Source organism: Pongo pygmaeus, chromosome 1, assembly GCF_028885625.2.
Source record: "Pongo pygmaeus isolate AG05252 chromosome 1, NHGRI_mPonPyg2-v2.0_pri, whole genome shotgun sequence".
In the NCBI taxonomy this organism is placed as follows: Eukaryota; Metazoa; Chordata; class Mammalia; order Primates; family Hominidae; genus Pongo; species Pongo pygmaeus.
In genome coordinates, this window is record NC_072373.2 from 95,951,885 (window position 1) to 95,973,365 (window position 21,481).

Here is a 21,481-nt window from a genome sequence, read left to right on the forward strand (position 1 = left end):
CACGACAAGAGGCATATGCAAAGTTATTCCCCACAGCAGGGGCCGCAAGAGCAAGAAGGGAACAACTAAACATCCATCAAAAGGCAACCGGGTGGCCGGACACAGTGGCCCACGCCTGTAATCCCAGCACTTTGGGAGGCCAAGGTGGGTGGATCACGAGGTCAGGAGTTTGAGACCAGCCTGGCCAACATGGTGAAACCCCATCTCTACTAAAAATATAAAAATTAGCCTGGCTTGGTGGCGCATGCCTGTAATCCCAGCTACTCAGGAGGCTGAGGCAGGAGAATTGCTTGAACCCGGGAGGCAGAAGTTGCAGTGAGCCAACATCGTGCCACTGCACTCAAGCCTGGGCAACAGAGCAAGACTGTCTCAAAAAAAAAAAAAAAAAAGGGGAACCAGGTACATAAACTCAGTACATCTATATAATGAAATACAAAAAAAAAAAAAAAAAAGAGGAAGTTCTTTGTTTAATAAAAATAAGTAAACTCTTTCCTAGTCCACAGGAGCAGGGGTCTACAGGTCAAGCCCAGGATTCAGATATACCCAAGTTCCAACCCTATCTCAGTCACTCACTAGCTGTGTGACTTTGGGCTTGTTTCTCAACCTCTCTAGGCCTCACTTTTCTCAACCATAAAATAGAAATAATAACCATAGGCACTTCAAATGTTGTCTGGATTACATTAGATAATTAATGCAAAAACCTCAGCACTATTTTCAGAACATACCTAATCTTTCAAAAAAAATGTGAGCGATTGTAATTATTATCCCCACTGCATTAGTGCCTCTCTCTCCTTTTCTGGGAGAAAGTCCTCACATTTTAGCATCCCCTTCCTCCCATCAAAACAGGCTCTTAAAGCCCGGGCGCGGTAGCTCGCGTCTGTAATCCCAGCACTTTGGGAGGCCAAGGTGGGTGGATCACCTGAGGTCAGGAGTTCGAGAACAGCCTGGCCAACATGGCGAAACCTCATCTCTACTAAAAATACAAAAAAATTAGCCGGGTGTGGTGGCAGGCGCCTGTAATCCCAGCTGAGGCCAGGAGGCTGAGGCAGGAGAATTGCTTGAACCTGGGAGGCAGAGGTTGCAGTGAGCTGAGACTGTGCCACTGCACTCCAGCCTGGGCAACAGAGTGAGACTCTGTCTCAAAAAAAAAAAAAAAAAAAAAAAAAGGCTCACCAGGCATGGTGGCTCACACCTGTAATCCCAGCACTTTGGGAGGCCGAGGTGGGCAGATCATGGGGTCAGAAGAGCGAGAGTATCCTGGCTAACATGGTGAAACCCCATCTCTACTAAAAATACAAAAAATTAGCCGGGCGTCGTGGTGGGTGCCTGTAGTCCCAGCTACTCGGGAGGCTGAGGCAGGAGAACTGCGTGAACCTGGGAGGCGGAGGTTGCAGTGAGCTGAGATCACGCCACTGCACTCCAGCCTGGGCGACAGAGCAAGACTCCGTCTCAAAAAAAAAAAAAAAAGGCTCTTAGGATCAATAACATTTATCAAGCATGCATTTTTGTCTGTTACAGTATTTCATACTTTTTTTTCTTTTTTTGAGACAGGGTCTTGCTTTGTCACCCAGGTTGGAATGCAGTGTTGCTGTCACGGTTCACTGCAGCCTCGAACTCCTGGGCTCAAGTGATCCTCCTGCCTTGGCCTCCTAAAGCACTAGGATGACAGACATGATACACCACACCCGGCCTCAAAAAGTATTTTATCCTTTAAAGCTTGTAGTGACTTGCCCAAAGGTCCCCTAGCTGGTGAAGCAGTTAAAGGGGAGACAGGCCTGGACTGCCTGCCCCCAAAGCTGTTTTCTCTCTGCTACCTCAGCTGCCTCTCTCAGAGACAGAGGAAATTCATTTATAGTGATGTGGATTGCAAAACATTCCACTGACCAAAAGGCATATGAATAGATGTGGGGGACCTCAGCCACTCTCAGGGCTTGAAATAATGTCTGCCAGCACATGACTCCCACATTTACATCTCAAGCTCAGTCCTCATTCCCAAATTTCTGACTCCCATATCCAACTCCTTATCAGCATCCTCTCTTGATTGTCTAGTAGACATTTCCGTTGCGGCCAGGCGCGGTGGCTCACGCCTGCAATCCTATAGCACTTTGGGAGGCCGAGGCAGGCAGATCACTTGAGGTCAGGAGTTCGAGACCAGACTGGCAACTTGGTGAAACCCCATCTCTACTAAAAATACAAAAATTAGCCAGGTGTGGTGGTGTGCACCTGTAATACCAGCTACTCTGGAGGCAGAGGCAGGAGAATCGCTTGAACCCGGGAGGCGGAGGTTGCAGTGAGCCAAGATTGCACCACTGCCCTCCAGCCTGGGAGACAGAGACTCTGCCTCAAAACAAAAATGAAAACAAAAGACATTTGTTTCTATATATGCAAAACTGGCCTCTCATCTTGTCCTGCAGCCCACCATCTATGCAATGGGGCCAGCACTTCTCTCACCTGAGGCTGTTTTGAAGATTACATGAGATCACAGATGCCAAGGGCCTAGCACAGCTGCTTGCATACAGTTGACACACCATAAATGGTAACAGTTATTGTAACCATCATATAGAGAGGGAAGACCAAAGGATGCTTTTCGGGAAAGCGGTTGGGAAGTGGAGTGGGAACTGATTCAGAGAACAGGTGCTGGGGAGAATAGGCTGGATGCAGGGCCTCAGGGACACACTCCTAAGAGTAGAAAGCACCCGACAGAGCTGGCAAGGGATGAGCAGGAGTGGGGGAGGCTGCTGAGGTCCAGCTAACGTCAAGCCTGAACCCAGTGGCAGAAAAGCCTCTGCCTTTGCCAGGGACTTTTGACCTCTTCAGATCCCAGGCAAGAGAAGAGAGTAAAGAACACAGATTAACTACACAAAAAAACCTCCCAGCTGGACACGAAGGCTCACGCCTGTAATCCCAGCACTTTGGGAGGCCAAGGCGGGTGAACTGCTTGAGCCTAGGTGTTCCAGAGCAGCCTGCAACATGGCGAAACCCTGTCTCTATAAGAAATACAAAAAATTAGCCAGACGTGGTGGTGCACGCCTGTAGTCCCAGCTACTCAGGAAGCTGAGGTGGGAGGATCACCTGAGACCAGGAAGTCGAGGCTGCAGTGAGCAGTGATTGTGCCACTGCACTCCAACCTGGGCTACAGGAGTAAGATCCTGTATTCAAAAAAAAAGGCTTTTCTTTGCCACCTTCCCCCTTGCCAATGCAGCCCTCAAGGATCCCACCTGCAGACTTGCAGTTATGACCTGGCATTTAGCACTTCCCTCTGCTAGACTTCAAGGAGCTAAAGGGCCGAGGACTTGTTACCCCAGAGATACTTCTCCAGGGCAGGGAACATCCATGTGTCCCCACAGAGCCCTCTGCACCAGAACATAACACACCCTCAGGTAGTACACATTGTTAAAGAGGAGGCAAGAATTTTCCTGCCCAAGATGGACATATAGGGAATCTCTAAAGATTTGTATATTTCCTTCACTCAAATATTACGTTCTCAGCAAGGCGTTCCCTGGCCTCCCATCCAAGACAGACACATGGGGTCTGTCTCCCTCTCGGCTTTAGTTTTTCTCCTTAGCACTACGCGCTGGCATGCCACATACTTAATTTACATCCTGTTAATAGTCTCCCACACTAGAAGGAAACTCAACTAAGCCTGGGGTTTTTGTCTCTTTTATTCACGGTGTATCTCCAGCTCCTAGAATAGTGCCTGGAACAGAGTAGGAGCTCAAAATATATTTTTGGAGTGAATGAATGATCACCTACACTTATTTAAGCACTTGCTGTGTGCTAGGGACTTCTGTAAACACTCTATTTAATACCTTACTTAGCTCATCTCATCTTCATAACCACCCTTCGAGGTAATACAATTATTTCTATTTTCTAGAACACTGGCTGTCAGAGAAGTTAAATCATTTGCCCAAGGTGTTATCATTTTTACTTGGCAGTGCAGGGCAGAGATGTGTCTGGCTTGAAGACCTTAGCTGTCACCTATACAAAATGAGCTGTGTTCAGGTGGAGGAGAGCAGAAGGCAGAGGGGGATAAAGGAAAAGAGAACAGAAAACCTCTGGAAGAAACTGGTTAGCACTCTAGCCCAGCACTGTCCAGTAGGACTTTCCACGATGATGGAAGAGATCTGTATCTGCACTGTTCAGTACGGCAGCCACTAGCAACGTGACTGTTGAGCACTTGAAATGTGACTAGTACAACTAAGAAACTACGTTTTTTATTTGATTTCATTTAAATTAATTTTTTTGGAGACAGGGTCTCCTGTCGCCCAGACTGCAATTCAGCAGTGCAAACATGGCCCCATGCAGACTGGACTCAAGTGATTCTCCCACCTCAGCCTTCTGAGTAGCAGGGACTATAGGCTCATGTCACTGTGCCCAGCTAATTTTTTAAATCTTTTTGTAGAGACGGCATCTCACCCTGTTGCCCAGGCTGGTCTCCAACTCCTGAGCTCTAGAGATCCTCCTGCCTCAGCCTCCCAAAGTGCTGGGATTACAGGCGTGAGTCACTGCGCTGGCATAATTTAAATTTAAATAGGTACACGTGGCTAGTGGCTACCGTATTACAGAGCACAGCTTCAATCCAGACTAGATTCATTGACTGGAAACTCTTTTGCTTGCTGGGTCTGTGGCTTCCAGGCCAGGTGGGACCGGGATTCAGGACAGGGGGGAAGGGAGTGTATATTTTCAGCAGTGAGCACCTAGGTTACTTTGTGTAATCTACAAATACCCAGTGAGGGGAGTATTTGTTTACCCCGGCTGCTGAGGGCTGGGTCAGGGTCAGGATCAGTGTGCCTGCTGCCTTGGAATCTTGGTCCTCAGTCAGAGGAACTTCCTCTCTCTAACCACCCCCCACCCCAAGCCAGACAATCTGTTCACGGGTAGTTGGTACCCAGTGGCCCGGTCAGAGTCTGGGGTTCCTCAGTCCTTCTCAGGATTTACCCATGACCATTTTCAGGCTCCTTTTAGGGTGGAGTCTGCATAGCTGATCCTACACAGGCCTCATAGGCTTTACATGGACTCAAGAAATGTTTGCTGCAATGAATAAACAAGCAGCAAGCCAAAGCAAGGAGAGATTTCTGGCAACAGACAGCCCGAGGGGGGAGGGCCTTCATTCAGTTCCTCAATAACACCATTTAGGCAGCCGTCCTCAAACCTGACAGTGCCTAAGAATCACAAGGGGCAGTTTGTTTAAAAGGACATGCCCCAGGCCTCATTCCCAGGTGTTCTTATTTAATAAATCTGGGTTAGGGTTCAAAAATCATCATGTTTACCAAAACCCTCTCACCCAACACACACACCAAATCTGATGCTAGGCTCAGAACTAAGCTTTTGAGAAATACTGATTTAGGGTGAGGCTAGGCATGTATGTGGGTATTGGGGGCAGGAAGAGGTTGCCCTAGAAGGAAATTCAGAAGCTGAGATAGGTCTTTGAGATACTTAAAGGTATACATACTTCTTTTGTGTATTTTCTTGCATTGCAGTAGGAATAGGGAACTTGAGTCACCCAAGTCCAGCCTTCCAACACCAGAGTGTTGGAACTGGCAGAAGCCTAAGTCCCAGCTAGTCCAGGCCCTTAGACAAGGAGTACACCTGAGAAGTCCTGGCAGCTCCAGGGTGTGTGGGAGGCAGCTGATCCCGAGGAAAACAAACCTCTGGGCTCTAAGAGCCCCGCAGGCTGTACCTGCGGATTTCCCCTCTCAGCCAACTCCAACCTCTGCTCCCCCTCTGCTCCTCACTTCTCTAAAGCGAAACATCTCACAGTCATTTGCTCCATGCTTCCTGTACGATTTCTTTATTTTTACTCTCCAGTTTGTGGGCTGAGTCTGTGTGGGTGTGGGAGAGGGGCTGCGTATTTCTGCTTCTCTGCGTTTTCCTTCTGAGCTGGGAGGACTTTCACTTCCTCCCCAATCTCTCAGTTCTGCCTTTCATGGGCTGTCCAGGCCATGAGACCACCTCTCCTATCCTTCCTGAGCACCAGGGAAATGGAAAACTGACTGTAACTGGCTGCCCTGGAAGGGCCTAGCATCCACTCAGGAGCAATAGGTGGTGGCAACTACAGCAGTAACAGTAACCTCCCTGGGGCAGGAGCCTTGGGCTGGCGTGACAGCAACAGAGGCAGCCAAGGGAGCCCTGCTTGCTCCTGAGGCCATCCGAGTCCTGGAACCTGTCTTGCATCCCTCTAACACCACCATGGGCAAGCCTGGGCCTCCACTTCCCTCCCTCAGCCTTTTCTGTCCCAGCACTTAGCCAGACAAGAGTGACTCTCAGCTTGCCCCAATGCCCCCAGCTCTGCCTGCTGATCTAGTTCTATATTTGAGAGACTTAGACATCTACCACACCGGAGCACAGAGCCACGGGAGGGGTTGGCCTCCATCACCGGGGCCTGACAACCTGCCATCCCAACCTCCCCGAACCTCAGTCTCCTCTTTCAAACAAAGTTGTATGTAGATACAGTGGAGGATTAGAAAACATTGAATGGGTGCCCCAATCAACAGTGGCTGTTACTGGCAGGAGTTATAAATGTGTATTGAAAAAGGAATCCCTTCTTTTTTTCTTCCAATCATAGGACCACAACCATCCACAAAGCAAAGAGAGACACTCCAGCTCAGCCTCTAGTTGCGGAAAGTCACCTCCTCAAAGGGAAAGATCAATGTTCACCTAGGACTGGAACTCAGTGTGATCTAGTGGTTGAAAATCTTAGCCTTCAGCCTCTTCAGCCTCCCCAGCCTCGTCAGCTGTTCCAGAAGTCTGTCAGCTGCCCTTTAGTTTTCTGCTGTGTCCTCAAAGAAGCACTTGGACCCTAAAATAAACCTCTGGAGAGCCAGTTGCCCAGCTCTTCCAGAAGAGAGACTAGACACGCAGCTGGGCATGCGGCCAGAGCCCAAGAAAAGCCTGGTTTGCCAGGGGCAGATTACAGTCAACAGGAGCAATAAGTGCCTCTGCCCTCTCCCTCACGGCTCCTTCTCTTTTCTAGAGGGCAGTCCAGCACGTGCCAGCCCCAGGAGGTCTCACTCCCTTGTCAGTCTCCCGACTCAATTCCCAGGACTGGGGCACTTGGCTTCCCAGAGTTGGTGGCTGCCAAAGTGACTCCGTGCCGCGGGAAGATCCGTGACTCAGCGCCCATGATGTCAGTCCCTTCATAGTCAGGGCACTGTCATCCACACATGCACCCGTGGGGGCGGAGGGAGGACCAGGCGAGGTGGACCCCAACGCAGAGGGAGAAGAGGGGCGCTGGTACAAAGGACTCCCCAGGCGGGTACATCACCCCGCTGGGGCGCGCCCTCTCGGGCCGTCTCCCCTTAGAGTCACCTGGGACGCGGTTGTGTAAAGGCTCATGGGGGCACTGGGAAGGAGACTCGAGAGTCAGGTTTGCAAGGACACAGTCCTGTACACAGACCGCAGGGTTCCCGCACAGCTTCACCGGGCATTCCGGGGAGAGCTCCGGGCCAAGAGAGCAAGCGCAGCAGGGGGCGCAAGAGCCACTACCCGCGACCACACAGCTAAGGTGCCCGCGGGGCCTCAAGGCAGCCACAGAAAAGGGGATCCGTCGCACCTCCTTTCCTCCCTCCAGCCTCCCCCAGACTGCGGTGGCCAAGGCAGTTTCCCCCAGCCGCCAGTTGCCCCAGCCCTCCAGGTGCGCCCGAAGCCCTTACCCTGCGCAGGGCAGCGCCCTGGGGCCAGCGCCTCTCCCGGCGCGGCGAGCAGGGCAGCCAGCAGCGCGCAGCCGACGGCCAGCATGCTTCCTCCTCGGCTACCGCTCCATGGTCCCGCAGAGGCGGACAGGCTAATGGGAACGGGGCGGCAGGGGCGGGGCGGGGCGGTGGGCGGGCAGGCGGGCTCAGGCCCCGGGGGCAGCCTCCATCCGCAGGAGCCCGGCTCTCTACACACACCGCGAGTCCCTCGGCCCCGCGCCGCGCTCGGCTCCTCTCCCTCTGGCCCGGCTCAGTGTCAGTGCGACTTCCCACTCGCACATGACTCAGAGCGGCGGACGGTCCTGGCAACGCAGGAAAACATTTGAGGAACTTGCGCTGGAGCGTCTCTGGGCCGTCCCAGGGTGCGGTTACGAAAGCCGGGAGCGGATGGCGCAACAGCCCCGCGCACCGGCCGACCGAGGGGGTGGCTTCCTGCCACAGCGCCGCACCTGAGCGGGGAGAACAGGGGACCGCCAGCCCCACCAGAGCCCTTCCTCCCGGTTCTGTTGATGGGAAAAGGGCGTATCAGCCACCAGTGGGCAGTGGCCTAGTTTTGATTTTTGGTTTCGTGAACAGGATTACCCTGTGAAAGGCACACCTGGAGAGCCCTCGAGGAGGCGATGTGCCTCTTACCCTTAGGGTAAAGCAGTCCTTGGTAGCCCGGTTGCCCACTGGAATCAGCCAGGAGCCCTAAAACCCACCAACGTCTGGGTCGGGTCTCCAGAGATTCTGATTTCATCGGTCTGGGGTGAGGCTTGGGCATCGGAAGACTCACCGTAAAGGCACAGTCTTTCTGCCCAGCTGCTCCTCGCAGGCTGCAGCAGAGGCAAGGAAACAGTTTGGACTTTGCAGTCAGATAGACCTGGGTCCCCATTTAGACCTACCATCTACTGTGTCTGTGACTTCGGTTCAGAATCTGAGTCTCCATTTCCTCATCTGTCAGAGATAAGAAAGCCTATGCTGCCCAGGGTTATTAGGAAGGTTCTGTGGATGGCACCTAAACACCCGACACACGGTCTGGGCCCCAGGTGCTCAGTAGACATCAGAACGTGCATGGCTGCCCTCCTGACTTGACAGACAGACACTAACACCAGGGACAGTGGCTCACGCCTGTAACCCCAACACTTTGGGAGACCCGGGTGGGTGGATTGCTTCAGTCCAGGAATTCTAGACCAGCCTGGGTAACAAAGTGAGACCCCCATTTCTATAAAAAACTTAAAAATTAGCTGGGTGTGGTGGTGCACACCTATAGTCCCAGCTACTAGGGAAGCTGAGGTGGGAGAATTGCTTGAGTCCGGGAGATCCAGTGTACAGTGAGCCGTGATTAGGGGCTGCTACTCCAGCCTGGATGACAGTGAGACCCTGTCTGGAAAAAAAAAAAAAGAAAGAAAGAAAAGGAAGGGAGGAGGGAGGGAGGGAGGGGAAGGAAGGAAAGGAAGGAGAGAAAAAAAGAAAGAAACAAGCACTTGGCTTTTGAGCAACCACGAGGACTTTGAAGGGGACCATCTGTCCGTCCCTTGGAGGGGAACTCTCTCAAGGATCCCCCCAGAGCCTAAAGCTGATAGGATGGCCTCATAGCTAAATCTGGAGGGAAAGAAAAATGCTGAAATAAAGTTTAGGCTGAGAAGCTTCTAGACCAGCAACTGCTCATTAGAATGTGTTTTTCTACCTTTGGTTTCAGGCCGATCCTAACCCAGATCAAAGATCCTGGGACAGCTGGAACAGGCATGGCCTAATGGAACTCCCAAGTGGACAGGGCCAGGCATGGAGGGACAGAGCTTCTGAAACAGTCCTCAGACCCCGTGCATCTGGATCTTTCTGTAGGAGCCACCCATCAGCGGTGCCAGACAGAACCAAGCACATGCACTGACCCACCGCATGATGGGAGCTGGTGTGGGTGGGCTTGTTTGCTTTAGCCATGCCCACAGACAGGAACAGAAGAGCACGGTGGAGGCCACCAGCCCTCTTGCCTGCTATTTCAAAAGGGGTTGCAGCAGGGCTGGAAAGCGGTTCCCACTGTGGTTGCCCCCTTCCTCTCTGTAGCACACACAGACCTGAAAATAACCAGAGAGGGACTGCGAGCTGCCAGCCTAAAACAGGAAGGCTGCAGAAAGTCCTAGGCTCAGATAGGAGAGTTTAAAAGAATGTTGAAACCAAGAACGGGCATCACAGATCCCACCTGTCTCTGCACCAAAGCAGACCTCCCCCTCTCTAATCTACTGGTGGGAAGCCTGTGTGCTCTGTAGTCATGCACATCCCAGCTTTACCACTTGCTGGCTGTGTGACTTAAGCAAGTTATTTAACCTCTCTGAGCCCCTATTTCCTGATTTGTAAGATAAGAGCAGCAATAAACAAATTTTTAGTGTTGTGGTTCACATGAAAAAATTTAATCCTGGCCAGGCCGGATGCGGTGCCTCACACCTGTAATCCCAGCACTTTGGGAGGCCAAGGTGGGCAGATCACGAGGTCAGGAGTTCGAGACCAGCCTGACCAACATGATAAAACCACATCTCTACTAAAAATACAAAAATTAGCCGGGCATGGTGGTGCATGCCGGTAGTCCCAGCTACTCAGGAGGCTGAGGCAGGAGAATCACTTGAACCCAGGAGGCGGAGGTTGCAGTGAGCCGAGATGGCACCACTGCACTCCAGCCTGGGCAAGAAGAACGAAACTCCATCTCAAGAAAAAGAAAAAAAGAAAGAGAAGAAAGCATACCTGCACAATTCAGCCTGACCTGCCCTCACCCAGACAACAGAAGGAACAATGAAGACTTTAGTTGTCTGAGCCAGAACACTTCTCAGATAACTGTGCTGCTTACAAATTGCTTCACATACACAATCTCCTCTGAAATTCTCAATCCTGAATGCTGGGAGGCATTGCCCCCAATTTTCAGATGAGTAGACTGAGGCTAAGAGAGGTAAAGTGGCTTGTTCAAAACTGCACTACTAGTAACTGGCAGCTCTAGGGTGAGGTCTGGCTCCTGGCCCAGGACTCTCACTGAGCAAGGGCTCGGTGGGCACCCAGGACCAAAGACACTACAGACCATGGCAGCAGGCACTTGGTGTTCTGTAGTCTGTGAGGGGAGAGCAGAGAGCAGAACCTGGTGTGTGGGACACCCTCTCCTTCACCGGTGTTCCTGCAGGGACCCTCCGTCTCCTGTAAAGGAGGAAGCCCTAGGCTGACTCCCAGCAAGCAAGTCCTCTCTCACCTTTCACCTGAAGCGATGAAGCATCTTAAAGTTTGTCAAAAGCACAAGTCTATAGGAGACCCACAGAATAAATATGTAAGGTTATTTTGAAACCAAAAGGGACTTGGTCATCATCGCTGCTTCTCCTCCCTCACTTTTCAGATAAGGAGCTAGGCCTCAAGAAGAGAAGTTGTTTGGTAAAGATGGCACAGGCAGTTGGTGACAGAGCTGGTCAAGATCCCAGATACCCTGACTCAAAGTAGTCTTTTTAAATTCCCACGCTGCCCCCAACCTCCAGGTCTGGGCTGATGTGTTGGGGCCATTCTCAACTGTGAGAGTTTAAAACTATGCACTTTATTCTCTATTCACCATGTGAATCCATCTTTAGGGACAACGATTATTCTGAGAAGTGCAGTGGGGTAGGGCTGAACTGACCTGCAGACCCCTCCCTGGCCTCTGGCCCTGGAGCCAGCCCCTGGTTAATCAATAATTACAGGAAGGTGCTCCTTATTCTCTGAAACCTTCCCCTCCTGCTTTCTCATCAGCCTGGGAGGAGGTTACGTGGACAGACAGAGGTCTAATAACAGAACTCAGTGTCTGGCCAGTGGCATCCCTCAGAGTCAGGCCCCAGCCAGGGCCCATTGAGGGCCTCAGCCTGCCTGTGGAGACCCTCACTTTCACAGTAGAGGAATGCAGCATCCCCGGCTCTGGCAGCATGACAGTCTGGCTCCCCATTGCATCACCAGGTGAGTTAACACCCAGAAAAGGGATTTGTTTAGCACCATTCTCAGAAAGAGTTCATAAAAGTTTATCCCCTTCTTGTAATATTTAGAGAATGTTATGATTTTTAACTGCTAAAAAGCATCACAGTTATAGCTGGGCATGGTGGCACATGCCTGTAGTCCTAGCTGCTTGGGAGATTGAGGCAGGAGAACTGCATGAGCCCAGGAGGTCAAGGCTGCCGTGACCTATGCTCACACCTTTGGCACTCCAGCCTGGGCCACCGAGCAAGACCCTGTCTTTAAAAAAAAAATAAAAATAAGGCCAGGCACAATGGCTCACGCCTGTAATCCCAACACTTTGGGAGGCCAAGGCGGGCAGATCATCTGAGGCCAGGAGTTTGAGATCAGCCTGGCCAACATGGTGAAACCCCATCTTTACTAAAAATACAAAAATTAGCCGGGCCTGGTGGTGCATTCCTGTAATCCCAGCTACTTGGGAGGCTGAGGCACAAGAATCTCTTGAACCCAGGAGGCGGAGGTTACAGTGAGCCGAGATCGCGCCACTGCATTCCAACCTGGGCAACAGAGTGAGACTCTGCCTCAACAAATAAATAAATAAATAAATAGCATCACAATTAAAATTAACTGTAGAATTGTCATATAATCTAGCAGTTCCACTTCTGGATATATTCACAAAAAAATTGAAAACAGGGACTCAAACAGATATTTGTACACCCATAGTTTTAGCAGCATTATTTACAATAGCCAAAAAGTAGAAACAATTCAAAAGTCCATCAAGAGATAAATGGTAAAAAAAAAAAAAAAAAAAGATAAATGGATAAACAAAATGTGGTATGTACATATAATGGAATATTACTCAGTCTTAAAAAGGAAGGAAATTCTGACATATGCTACAACATGATAAACCTTGAAGACATTATGCTAAGTGAAATAAACCAGACACAAAAGGACAAATATTATATGATTTCATTTATATGAGGTACCTAGAGTAGTCAAATTAATAGAGATAGGAAGCAGAGTGGTAGCTGCCAGGGGTTAGTAGGAGGAGAGTGGGAAGTTATTGTTTAATGGGTACAGAGCTTCCGTTTTTGCAAGATGAAAAGAGTTCTGGAGATGGATAGTGGTTATAGTTTCACAATAACGTGAATGTGCTTAATGCCACTGAACCATTTAAAAAATGGTTAAAATGCCCAAGTGAGGGGGATTGCTTGAGGCCAGGAGATCAAGGCTAGTGTGGTCAACATAGCAAGACCCTATCTCTACAAAAAATTTAAAAATTAGCCGGACACGGTGACCCACATCTGTAGTCCCAGCTACTTGGAAAGATAGCTTGAGGCAAGGAGTTCAAGGATGCAGCAAGCTATGACGGCGCCACTGTACTCCAGCCTGGGGGACAGAAAAAGACCTTCCTTATCTTAAATAAATGAATAAAAAGTTAAAATGGGAAATTCATGTTTTGTATATTTTACCACATTTTTAATAAAGCATCGCAATTATAAAATTAAACAAGCTAGATGCTTGGAAATCCAGAAAACAGATTGCATTATTGAGTTGGCGGGGAAGGGAAGATAACTCATATTTTTAAAGGGTATATAATGAGATTCCTTTAAGATAGTGGACTTTTTTTGGTGCACTATACAATATAATTCTATGAACACAAACTCTGGAGCCAAAGTGCCTGGGTTCAAATCTTAGTTCCGCCACTTATCAGCTGTTTGTCTCTGAACAAGTCACTTAACTTCTCTGTGTCTCAATGTCGTCATCTAAAAAATAGGGGGGAAGTACCCTCATAGAATTCTAATGGGAATTAAATTAGTTAACATATGTAAAACATTTATAACAGTGACAATACATGATAAACTCTATATGAGGGTTTGTTAAATAAATATAAATAAGTAAACTTTCCCAAAACATATTATTTCTAGACACAGAAGCTCATCCAAATGTTTTTTAAAATATAATTCATTATATCACCCATAAAATGAAGATGTTGAAGTAGAATTTGGTCATTAGCTGCTCTGTGAGGCCCCTTCTCAGAAGCTGCACGGATTTAACATGGAAGGCCATTGGTAGCGGGTCCTCCGATGACATCGTTTAGGTCAATGTTTTGAAATAATATATATATATATATTTTTTTTGAGACAGAGTTTCACTCTTCTTGCCCAGGCTGGAGTGCAGTGGTGCCATCTCGGCTCACTGTAACCGCCGCCTCCTGAGTTCAAGCGATTCTCCTGCCTCAGCCTCCCAAGTAGCTGGGATTACAGGAATGTGCCACCATGCCTGGCTAATTTTTGTATTTTTAGTAGAGAAGGGGTTTCACCACGTTGGTCAGGCTGGTCTCCAACTCCTGACCTCAGGTAATCTAGCAGCCTGGGCCTCCCAAAGTGCTGGGATTACAGGCGTGAGCCACTGTGCCCGGCCGAAATAATATTTTTTTGAGACGACGTCTTGCTCCATTGCCGCCCAGGCTGGTGCAGTGGCGCCATCTTGGCTCACTGCAACCTCTGCCTTCTGGATTCAAGCGATTCTCCTGCCTTAGCCTCCCGAGTAGCTGCGACTAGAGGTGCACACCACCACACCAGGCTAAGTGATAATTTTAATAAGGAAAAAAAATAGATTCCCAGCCTGGGACGCTGTCTGTGTGGAGTTTGCATGCTCCCCTCATGTCTGTGTGGGTTTTCTTCTGGTACTCTGGGATGTGCCCGTTATGTTAATTAGCATGTCTAAACTGTCCCAGTCTGAGAGAGAGAGAGAGTGTGTGTGTGTGTGTGTGTGTGTACCCTGTGATGGGATAGCGTCCTGTCTGGGGCTGTTTCTTGCCTTGCACCGAGTTGCTGTGATAAGCTCCAGGCTCCGCCACCCACAACAGAGACAGTAAACTGAAATAACTGGGTACATAATTTTCTTCGTTGCTTTTATTAATCTTTCTTAAATGTATATATAGCTCACATTTATTTCAATGTTTGATATTAGAAGTGTTTGGGGTCTTTATTTAGAAGTTTGGTTACATCTTTGTGACCAGAAATGTCGTAGAAACTTAACTCCAGTTCGTATCAATTGGCCTATGGTAAAATTGGTTTCGTTATACGTTGTTTTGCTTAAAGTCGCAGTTTTCGAGAACCTGTTAACAAGGTTAAGTGAGGACTTACTGTACTAGCTGACTTAACAGTTTCAGTCAGGTTTGCTTCTGCTGTTAACAGTAATCTCTTGTCAGAGCTAGGGCCCTGCAGTTACTACCTCTGCCTGCCATTTTACCTTTCCTGGAAGATAGTCTAAACTTGGACTTCACAAGTATGCGTGAGCTATTTGCTCTTACACTTCCCAGCAGAGGCTGCATTACGCTGTGGATTTGTGCAGAATGAGGGTTGAGTAATAATTACCCTTCATTTGCCAATCATGTGTTCCATTTGCATTCATTATTAGCATGCTCTTTAGCAATCATTTGTCTATGCCGAGCTATTTATGTAGACACAGACATGTAAGCAGATTCCTGAGCCAAACTGCCTGAGTTCAAATCTAGCTCTGCCATTGACCAGCTGGGACCTTGGATGCTGTAATTTTATCTAAACTTCGCTGTCCTTTTCTATAAAATGGGAATATTAAGAGTGTCTACTGCACAGGGTTATTGTGAGGATTAACTGAGAAAACTACCTACAGTACTTAATACAGTCCTGGCACCCAGTAAATGCTCAGCCTGATAATGACAATAATCTGTACATATGATAACCTCATCCATTCCAGGGAGAAGAGGAAGAAGGTGGATATTAGTTAGAATCGATATTTTTCTGTTAAGTGAAATTTCCCTCCAAGGAAAAAACCTTATTTATATTAACCATTACATAAATCTTTTTTTCTAAACATGCTGTACAATTTTCTGGCCCATAAAATGGATTAGGCTGACCATAATTTTAATAAATTTGGAGCAATACAGTATAAAGATTAAAAGTTTTTTCAGCACCATAGGAAAGGTAAAAAACAAAATAAAAATAAGGCTGGGTGCGGTGGCTCACGCCTGTAATCCCAAAACTTTGAGAGGCCAAGGCAAGCGGATCACCTGAGGGCAGGAGTTTGAGAGCAGCCTGGCCAACACGGAAAAACCTCGTTGCTACTAAAATTACAAAAATTAGGTCAGGCACGCTGTCTAACGCCTGTAATCCTAGCACTTTGGGAGGCTGAGGTGGGCAGGTCACTTGAGGTCAGGAGTTCAAGACCAGCCTGGCCAACATGGTGAATACAAAATACAAAAATTGGCCGGATGTGGTGGCGCACACCTGTAATCCCAGCTACTTGGGAAGCTGAGGCAGGAGAATGACTTGAACTTGGGAGGCGGGGGTTGCAGTGAGCTGAGATCCCCCACCGCCACTACACTCCAATCTGAGCCACAGAGCGAGACTCCATCTCAAAAAAAAAAAAAATGCAAACACAAAAATTAGCTGGACGTGGTGCTGCATGTCTGTAATCCTGTAATCCCAGCTACTCTGGAGGCTGAGGCATGAGAATCACTTGAACCCAGGAGGCCAAGGTTGCAGTGAGCCAAGATCATGCCACTGCACTCCAGCCTGGGTGACAGAGCAAGACTCCATCTCAAATAAATAAAGTATTTGAACTTGCTATAATCAAAAAGTCATATAATAACAAGTGTTGGTGGGCAAGCTAATTTAATTTTTGTATGTTTAGTAGAGATGGGGTTTCACCATGTTGGCCAGGCTGGCCTCAAACTCCTGACCTCAGGTGTTCCACCCTCCTCGGCCTCCCAAAGTGCTGGGATTACAGACGTGAGCCACTGCATCCAGCCTGATAATTATTCCTTAGATGACAGCCATGTGCCAGCCTTTTTTTGCCCCTCTCCCCACTACAACAAATTGAAAGATAAATAAGGCACAGATTTTGCCCTTCTCATCTAATGCTATTATCTCCAAGGATTACTCCTACCCCCCTTCTCTAGAACCGTAAGCCATGAGTTATCCCTCTCTTCTCCTGTATTAAACCTCTCCCTCTCCAGTGAATCCTACCGATCAGCATTTAACATGCTCTAGTCTCTCCCATCTTAAGAAGCAACTTTCCCTGTGCTACCACTACCTGCCTGACATCTGCAATTGGAGATCTCATACACATCTCAAACTCAACATATCCAAACCCGACCCCCATCTTCCTGTCACTACTTGCTCTCCCCTTATGTTTTCTATCTAAGGGACTTGCCCCACCATTTGCTCATGTCAGAAACCTAAGAATCATTCTTAACTCCTTCTTCCTCTCCTCTGTCATCCAGTTCTTACAATGTTGCTTCAACCTCGAGAAGAGATTTCAAATCCATCTGCCTCTCTCCACATTCACTGCTACCATACATGTCCAAGTTACTACCATCTCTCTCAGACTTCTAAAGTATTAACCACTGATTTCTTCCATTAAGTATTTGTGCTTCAATCTATTCTCCACATTTCAGCCAGGATGCTTTAAAAATATGTAAATTAGATCATGTTATTTTTCTGCTTAAAATCCTTCTACACATTCCCATGGGCACTGTGTCTGTCTAGCCATTGCTTTATCTTCAGTGCATAAAACAATACTAGGCACAGAGTTGGCACTCAATAAATAATTGTTTTATGAATAAAAAGTTATATTCATGACTTTATTCAAGGTCTCTATTTAATAAATGTGGAAGTAAGAATGAAGGCCGTATTTTTAAAAACCCACAGCTAACATCATATTTCATGGTGAAGGAATAAAAGCTTTTCTCTCTAAGATCTGAAACAAGACAAGTATGCCCACTTTTGCCACTTCTGTTCAACATAATATAACAATTTGTAGCCAGAGTAATAAGGCAAGAAAAAGAAATTAACCGCATCAAAATTGGAAAGAAAGAAGTAAAAAAAAAATTTTTCTTTTTTTGAGACAGAGTCTCAAGAGTCTCGCTCTGTCACCCAGGCTGGAGTACAGTGTTGCGATCTCAGCTCACTGCAAGCTCTGCCTCCCGGGTTCATGCCATTCTCCTGCCTCAGCCTCCCGAGCAGCTGGGACTACAGGCGCCCGCCACCGTGCCCGGCTAATTTTCTGTATTGTTAGTAGAGATGGGGTTTCACTGTGGTCTTGATCTCCTGACCTCATGATCCGCCTGCCTCGGCCTCCCAAAGTGCTAGGATTACAGGCATGAGCCACTGCACCGGGCCAGAAAGAAGTAAAATTATCTCTGCTCACAGATGACATGATCTGATACGTAGAAAACTCTAGGCCGGGTGCAGTGGCTCACGCCTGTAATCCCAGCACTTTGGGAGGGCTGAGGCAGGCGGATCACGAGGTCAGGAGATCGAGACCATCTTGGCCAACATGGTGAAACCCCGTCTCTACTAAAAATACAAAAATTAACTGGGCGTGATGGCAGGCGCTTGCAGTCCCAGCTACTCAGGAGGCTGAGGCACAAGAATCGCTTGAACCCAGGAGGCGGAGGTTGCAGAGAGCCAAGATTGCACCACTGTACTCCAGCCTGGCAAAAGAGCGAGACTCCAAAAGAAAAAGAAATTGCTAAAGATTACACACACACACACACACACACACACACAAATACAAATAAACAGCTAATGAATTCGGTAAAGTTACAGGACACAAAATCAACACATATGACTTCCTGATGGTAATTTTTTTTTAATTAAATTTTAAAAATTAGAAGAAAACAAGATTGACTCATAAAAGTTAGTTGCATTTCCATACACTAGCAATGAACAATCAGAAAAAGAAGTTAAAAAATTTTTTCATTTACAATAGCATCAAAAAAAGTAAAATACTTGAGAATATATTTTACCAAGGAGGTAAAAGACTTGTACATAGAATACTGCAAAACATTGCTGAAATAAATAAGAAGACCCAAATAAATAGAAAGACATCTCAGTTCCTGGATTGGAAGACTTAATATGGTTAAGACAACAATACTACCCCAAATAACCTACAGACTCAATGTAATTCCTATCAAAATCCCAACAGCAATTAGCCAGGCATGGTGATGCACACCTGTAGTCCACCACCTCAGGAGACTAAGGTGGATCACTTGAGCCCAGGAGTTCAAAGCTACAGTGAACTCTGATTGTGCCACTGCATTCCAGTCGAGGCAACAGAGAGAGACTATGTAAAAGAAAAAAAAAATCTCAACAGCAATTTTTGCAGAAATAGGAAAAATCCTAAAATCTCAAAAAATCCTAAATAGCCAAAACAATCCTGGGAAAAAGGAGCAAAGTTGAAGAGCTTAACATTTTCTAATGTTAAAACTCACTATAAAGCTACAGTACTCAAAACAATATGGGAGGCTGGGCAAGGTGGATCATGCTTGTAATCCCACCACTTTGGGAGGCCAAGGCAGGCAGGTCACTTGAGGCTGGGAGTTCGAGACCAGCCTGGCCAACATGGTGAAACCTTGTCTCTACTCAAAATACAAAAATTAGCCAGGCATGGTGGTGGGCACCTGTAATCCCAGTTACTTAGGAGGCTGAGGCAGGAGAATTGCTTGAACCCAGGAAGCGGAGGTTGCAGTGAACCAAGATCACACCACTGCACTCCAGCCTGGGCGACAGAGCAAGACTCCATCTCAAAAAAACAAAACAAAACAAAAGACAACCTACAGATTGGGACAAAATATTTGCAAATCATATATCTGGTAAGGGGATTAATATCCAGAATATATAGAGAACTCCCACAACTCAACAACAAGAAGAAACAACCCAATTTGGCTGGGTGCAGTGGCTCATGCCTGTAATCCTAGCACTTTGGGAGGCCAAGGCAGGTGGATCACCTGAGGTCAGGAGTTAGAGAGCAGCCTGGCCAACATGGTGAAACCCTATCTCTACTAAAAATACAAAAATTAGCCAGAAATTGCTTGAACCCCAGAGGCAGAGGTTGCAGTGAGCCAAGAACCTGCCACTGCACTTCAGCCTGGGCAATAGAGCGAGACTCCGCCTCAAAAAAAAAAAAAAAGAAAGAAAGAAACAACCCAATTAAAAAATGGGCAAAACCAGTCTGGCCAACATGGCAAAACCCTATCTCTAGTAAAAATACAAAAATTAGCTAGGTATGGTGACGCACACCTATAGTCCCAGCTACTTGGGAGGCTGAGGTAAGAGGATCACTTGAACCCTAGAGGCGAAGGTTGCAGTGAGCCAAGATGGCACTACTGCACTCCAGCCTGGGTGATAGAGCAAGACCTTAAAAAAAAAAAGGTTGGGGTGGGGGGCAAAAGACTAAAATAGACATTTCCCCAAAGAAGATACACAAATGACCAACAAGCACATAAAAATATGTTCAATCAACATCATTAGCCATCAAGGAAATGCAAATCAAAACTATAATGAGACCATAGCCATTAGGATGATGGCTGCTATTCAAAGAAACAGGAAAATAACAACTCTTGGTGAGGACGTGGAGAAACTGGAATCCTTGTGCATTGCTGGTGGGAGTGTAAAGTGGTGCAGCATCTGGGGAAATGTTTGGTGGTTCCTTAAAAATTAAAAGTAGAATTACCATATGGCCCAGGACAATAGTGTGCACCTATAGTCCTAGCTACTCAGGAGGCTACAGTGAGCCTTGCTTGAGCCAAGGAGTTCCAGTCCATCCTGGGCAACATAACAAGATCCTGTCTCTAAAAAATAAAAAAAGCCCACACCTGTACAGGCTCACACCTGTAATCCCAGCACCTTGGGAGGCCAAGGCTGAGGAGTTCAAGACCAGCCTGACCAACGTGGAGAAACCTCGTCTCTACTAAAAATACAAAAATTAGCTGGGCATGGTGGCGCATGCCTGTAATCCCAGCTACTGGGGAGGCTGAGGCAGGAGAATCGCTTGAACCCAGGAGGCAGACGTTGTGGTGAGCTGAGATCGCGCCATTGCACGCCAGCCTGGGCAACAAAAGCGAAACTCTGTCTCAACATAAATAAATAAATAATAAAAATAAAAATTTAAAGAACCCAGACAAGTCTAATTTTCTCTCTTTCTTTCTTTTTTTTTTTTTGAGATGGGGTCTTGCTCTGTTGCCCAGGCTGGAGTGCGGTGGTGCGATCTCAGCTCACTGCAACCTCCGCCTCCCAGGTTCAAGCAATTCTCCTGCCTCAGTTTCCCGAATAGCTGGGATTACAGGCGCGTGCCACCATGCCCAGCTAATTTTTCTGTATTTTTATTTTTTTAATTTTTTAATTTTTTATTTTTTATTTTTTTTTTGAGACAGAGTCTCGCTCTGTCGCCCAGGCTGGAGTACAGCGGCACGATCTCGGCTCACTGCAGACTCTGCCTCCTGGGTTCACGCAATTCTTCTGCCTCAGACTCCCGAGCAGCTGGGACCACAGGCGCCTGCCACCATGCGTGGCTAATTTTTGTAATTTTTGTAGAGATGGGGTTTCACCATGTTGGCCAGGCTGGTCTCAAACTCCTGGCCTCAGGTGATCTGCCCTCCTTGGCCTCCCAAAGTGCTGGGATTATAGGCGTGAGCCACCGCACCTGGCCAGAAAGTGTTAAAGCCCATGATGACTGCGCCATCAAGGCTGCTGGAGCCTCTGCTGCTGCAATGATTCTCACTGGAATCACTGCACATATCACCTTGCAGGGAAGGAGTGCATTCCTGCTGTTGTTACAGGAGCCCAAAGTCACACCACTGTTGCTGCCTCCTCCAGCCCCAGAGTCCACAATCACTGTGCTGCTGTGGCCACAATCACTGTGCTGGTGAAGCAAGGAATCTAGGAGCCTACATCCACCTGCTGCTGCCACTGTCAGAGGAACTGCCAAAAGAAGAGAACAAGAAGACCTCTTCCTTTAGCTTCCCTTCTAATCTTTCACCAGGGACACCCATTGCAGAACCTAGCCAGAAGTCAGCTGGAAAGAGAGTCAGA

General features: G+C 47.7%; 1 protein-coding gene across 9 annotated transcripts in view; it reads right to left on the reverse strand.

The window, feature by feature from the left end:
* IL6R (interleukin 6 receptor) overlaps positions 1-8,080 on the reverse strand; it is a 76,254-nt gene extending 68,174 nt beyond the window's left edge. For 2 of the 9 annotated variants that reach the window (XM_063660186.1, XM_054460451.2), the window contains exon 1: positions 7,653-8,075. In XM_063660186.1, the coding sequence (XP_063516256.1) occupies positions 7,653-7,737 (85 nt within the window). In that variant the 5' untranslated portion in view covers positions 7,738-8,075. Of the gene's footprint in view, positions 1-7,652 lie in introns of all 9 variants that reach the window. The other 7 variants (XM_054460442.2, XM_054460478.2, XM_054460458.2 and 4 more) reach the window with 7 other exon arrangements.
* Between the last annotated feature and the right edge of the window lie 13,401 nt (positions 8,081-21,481).